The 3,806-nt window shown below is 39.8% G+C and overlaps 1 protein-coding gene across 1 annotated transcript; it reads right to left on the bottom strand.

The window, feature by feature from the left end:
- Positions 1-481: 481 nt before the first annotated feature.
- LOC140839110 (uncharacterized) lies at positions 482-2,538 on the bottom strand. Its single transcript, XM_073205744.1, has 3 exons — positions 2,221-2,538; positions 1,346-1,981; positions 482-976 (listed from the first exon to the last, which is right to left on the bottom strand). The coding sequence occupies exons 1-3, from the start codon at positions 2,536-2,538 to the stop codon at positions 482-484; spliced, it is 1,449 nt and encodes a 482-aa protein (XP_073061845.1).
- Positions 2,539-3,806: the final 1,268 nt, after the last annotated feature.

Here is a 3,806-nt window from a genome sequence, read left to right as displayed (position 1 = left end):
TATGCTAAATCTCCCAACATGTGACATTGGAGTAACGACGATACACACGACACACTTCGGGGCGCTTTCGTTTGGATCAAAACTCAAAATAAGAAAGTTATAGCCTTATATCTTATCTTTATAATGAAAATGGCCTCACATCATTTGGATCAATATACAAAACATTAAGCTAAAAACCACAACTACTGCCACAGTTTCATACAATTTTAGCACTTCTATTACTTATTTGGCTAAATATCAACTTTCTATTCTACCCATACATTCTCTGTTTCATTCTATATCATTCCATACCATCCATATCATACCTTAAAACCATAAACCATCACCATTAAATCACATATCCCCAAACAATCATCATAATAAATCATAAAATGGATAATGACCATACTTAATCATAATCATTACCTTACATCATATGCATACAAATGTCTGGGCGATACGATTCTCTCCTCCTTAAGAAATTTTGTCCCCGAAATTGCTATTACTGTACGAATAACTCAGGATATCGCTGCTTCATTTCCTCCTCTGGTTCCCACGTTGCTTCTTCAACCAACTGATTACGCCAAAGATTCTTGATAATGCCGATCTCCTTATTCCTTAGTACTTTAACCTTGCGATCTAAAATCTGGATTGGTAATTCTTGATAAGTCAAGTTCGGCATCAGGTCCAACGCTTCATGTTTGAGAACAGGGGAAGGGTTCGAGATGTACTTTCTGAGCATTGAGACGTGAAATACATTGTGGACTCTATCCAAATCCGGCGGTAAGGCTATACGATATGCTCTTTCTCCTATCCTGTCCAGAATTTCAAATGGGCCGATAAATCTTGGGCTCAGTTTTCCTTTCCTACCAAATCTCATAATGCCTTTGAGAGGGGCAATTTTTACAAATACATGATCTCCAACTTCAAATTCCAAAGGCCTTCTTCGGTTATCGGCATAACTTTTCTGTCTGGTTTGGGCCGTCTTCATCCTATCCTGGATTAAAGTAATCACATCAGCTGTCTGTTGAACCAATTCTGGTCCTAACATCTTTCTTTCACCGACTTCATCCCAATTCAACGGTCACCTACATTTTCTGCCATACAATGCCTCGTTTGGTGCCATGCCAATCGTCGTTTGATAACTATTGTTATAAGTAAATTCCGCAAGTGGCAATTTAGAATCCCAACTACCAGGAAAATCAATCGTGCAGGCTCGTAGCATATCTTCAAGAATCTGAATCACCCTCTCTGACTGCCCATCACTCTGAGGATGATAAGTTGTGCTAAAAGGCAACCTGGTGCCCAAGGATCTGTGCAAGCTCTTCCAAAATTCGGAATTAAACCTCGGGTCACGGTCAGATACAATTGACACAGGGATACCATGAAGTCTCACAATCTCAGCTACATAAGCTTCAGCATACTGGTTCATTGTAAACGTCATCTTGACGGGAAGAAAATGAGCCGACTTGGTTAACCTGTCAACAATCAACCAAATGGAGTTGTAACCCTTTGATGTTCTTGGAAGTCCCGTCACAAAGTCCATAGTGATGTGCTCCCACTTCCATTGAGGTATTGGGAGGGATTTCAAAGTTCCTGCAGGTCTTTGATGCTCAATCTTTACCTGCTGACATGTTAGACATTCTGATATAAACTTTGCGATGTCACTTTTCATACCTGGCCACCAGTAGAGACGTCGGAGATCCTGATACGTCTTTGTGCTACCTGGATGTATCGAGTATAGCGCGGTATGTGCCTCTGCTAAAACATCCCGTCGAATGTCATCACCACTTGGAACACATATCCGACCTCTAAACGTTAACAAATCATCAGTGTTCATCGCAAACTCTGTATTTCCTTTCTCATCGGCTTTAGATCGCAATTTCATCAACTGATTGTCATTAGGTTGCTCCCGTCGTATCCTATCTGTCAACGTAGTTCGAATAACCAAAGCTGAAAGTCTAGCGATGGTCCCTTGCTCTACCATAGCGATCTCGCTCCTCTGAAGATCCAATAACACCCCTCTTCAAAATTGAGAATATACCCTTGCATTGACATATTTCCTTGCTTCAGTTCTAGAAATTCCTTCACTTTCTGACTTCGAACATCTCGAGGAAAATATTTGTCTTAGAATAAATCTTTAAAATCCTGCCACTTGAGTGCCGAGACATTAACTGATATCTTGGTGGCGTCCCACCAAGTCCTCGCCGTCTTGGTCAGTAGAAAGATGGCACAACTAACTCGATCTTTATCATCAAACTGCAGATAATCATAAATGGCCTCTACACCTTTGACCCATTCCAAGGCAACCATGGGATCAGTGCTTCCCTCGAATTCTGGTGGCTTCATCTTACGAAATCTTTCGTATGCGCCTTCACTACCGGGCTCGGGCCTCACCTGCTCTCTCTCTCTCCCTCGCCCTGCATTATGCATCCGTAAGAGCTGCTGAATTTGCTCGCCATGTACCTTGGCATGTTCTTTCAGTAATTTGCTAAATTCACCAACCACTTTAGATGATGAACTATCCTCCCCTTCTGGTGCTTTACGCTTAGGCGGCATGATCCTATGATACATGTTAGTTTAAAACCATTTCCATTCATAACATATCATAATTATTGAGGCTACACATCCATATTATATCAAATGATGCAGGTACATACATACCGAATTGTCGACAGCAGAGGAATTCATATGCCAAATCATTGGTCCGAAAATATCTGCTCAAATACCACTAAATATAACACTCATGACTAAATTGCGTAATTAGTACGGAAGCTTTAACATATATTTGGAGAAAATGTGTTAATCTAAAAAAAATTTGGGCAGCATCTCCCCGTAAATAGGACATGCCACCTGTCTCAAACAACACATAATACACAAGCAAAAGATTTTCATATACATTAGATACCAGTAAGTAAAGTATCTACACATCTTGCCAAAATCAAAGCGCAAAACAAGATTTTCAATGTTTTCCAAACTAACCAAAAGCTTGACAATAACAAAATAACTTCCATTCAAAATCTCCAAAGTTTGGCATATTCCCTTCTCTCGCTTCGACAACTCAGGGATGATCAGTCTTAGAGCAATGGAATCTGAGATGAATTTCATGCATTTGAACCAAGTGTGGAATCTTGTGGATCCACACGAGGGAACTGTTCCCATAAGGTGTAAATGGATTTACAAGAGGAAACTTGGGGCGGATGGGAAGGTATTGACCTTCAAGGCGCGATTGGTTGCAAAAGGATATACTCAAAGACAAGGAGTTGACTTTGATGAAACTTTTTCTCCAGTTGCAATGTTCAAGTCTATAAGGATATTACTGGCCATAGCTGCACGGTATGACTATGAGATATGGCAGATGGATGCTAAGACAACCTTTCTTAATGGGGATATTAAGGAAGAGATTTACATGTCTCAACCTGAAGGGTTTACATCTGTCGGAAGTGAGCATATGGTTTGCAAACTTCAGATATCTAATTATGGTCTAAAGCAGGCATCTAGGAGTTGGAACCTTAGATTCGATAGTTGTAACACTCGTGACTAAAATGCGTAATTAGTGTGGAAGCTTTAAAATATATTTGGAGAAATTGTGTTAATCTAAAAAAAATTTGGGCAGCATCTCCCCGTAAATAAGACATGCCACCTGTCTCAAACAACACATAATACACAAGCAAAAGATTTTCATATACATTAGATACCAGTAAGTAAAGTATCTACACATCTTGCCAAAATAAAAGCGCAAAACAAGATTTTCAATGTTTTCCAAACTAGCCAAAAGCTTGACAATAACAAAATAACATCCATTCAAAATCTCCAAAGTTTGGCAT

Source organism: Primulina eburnea, chromosome 8, assembly GCF_022965805.1.
Source record: "Primulina eburnea isolate SZY01 chromosome 8, ASM2296580v1, whole genome shotgun sequence".
NCBI lineage: Eukaryota > Viridiplantae > Streptophyta > Magnoliopsida > Lamiales > Gesneriaceae > Primulina > Primulina eburnea.
The sequence above is the reverse complement of the archived record's forward strand: the minus strand, read 5'-3'. Positions and strand labels throughout refer to the sequence as shown.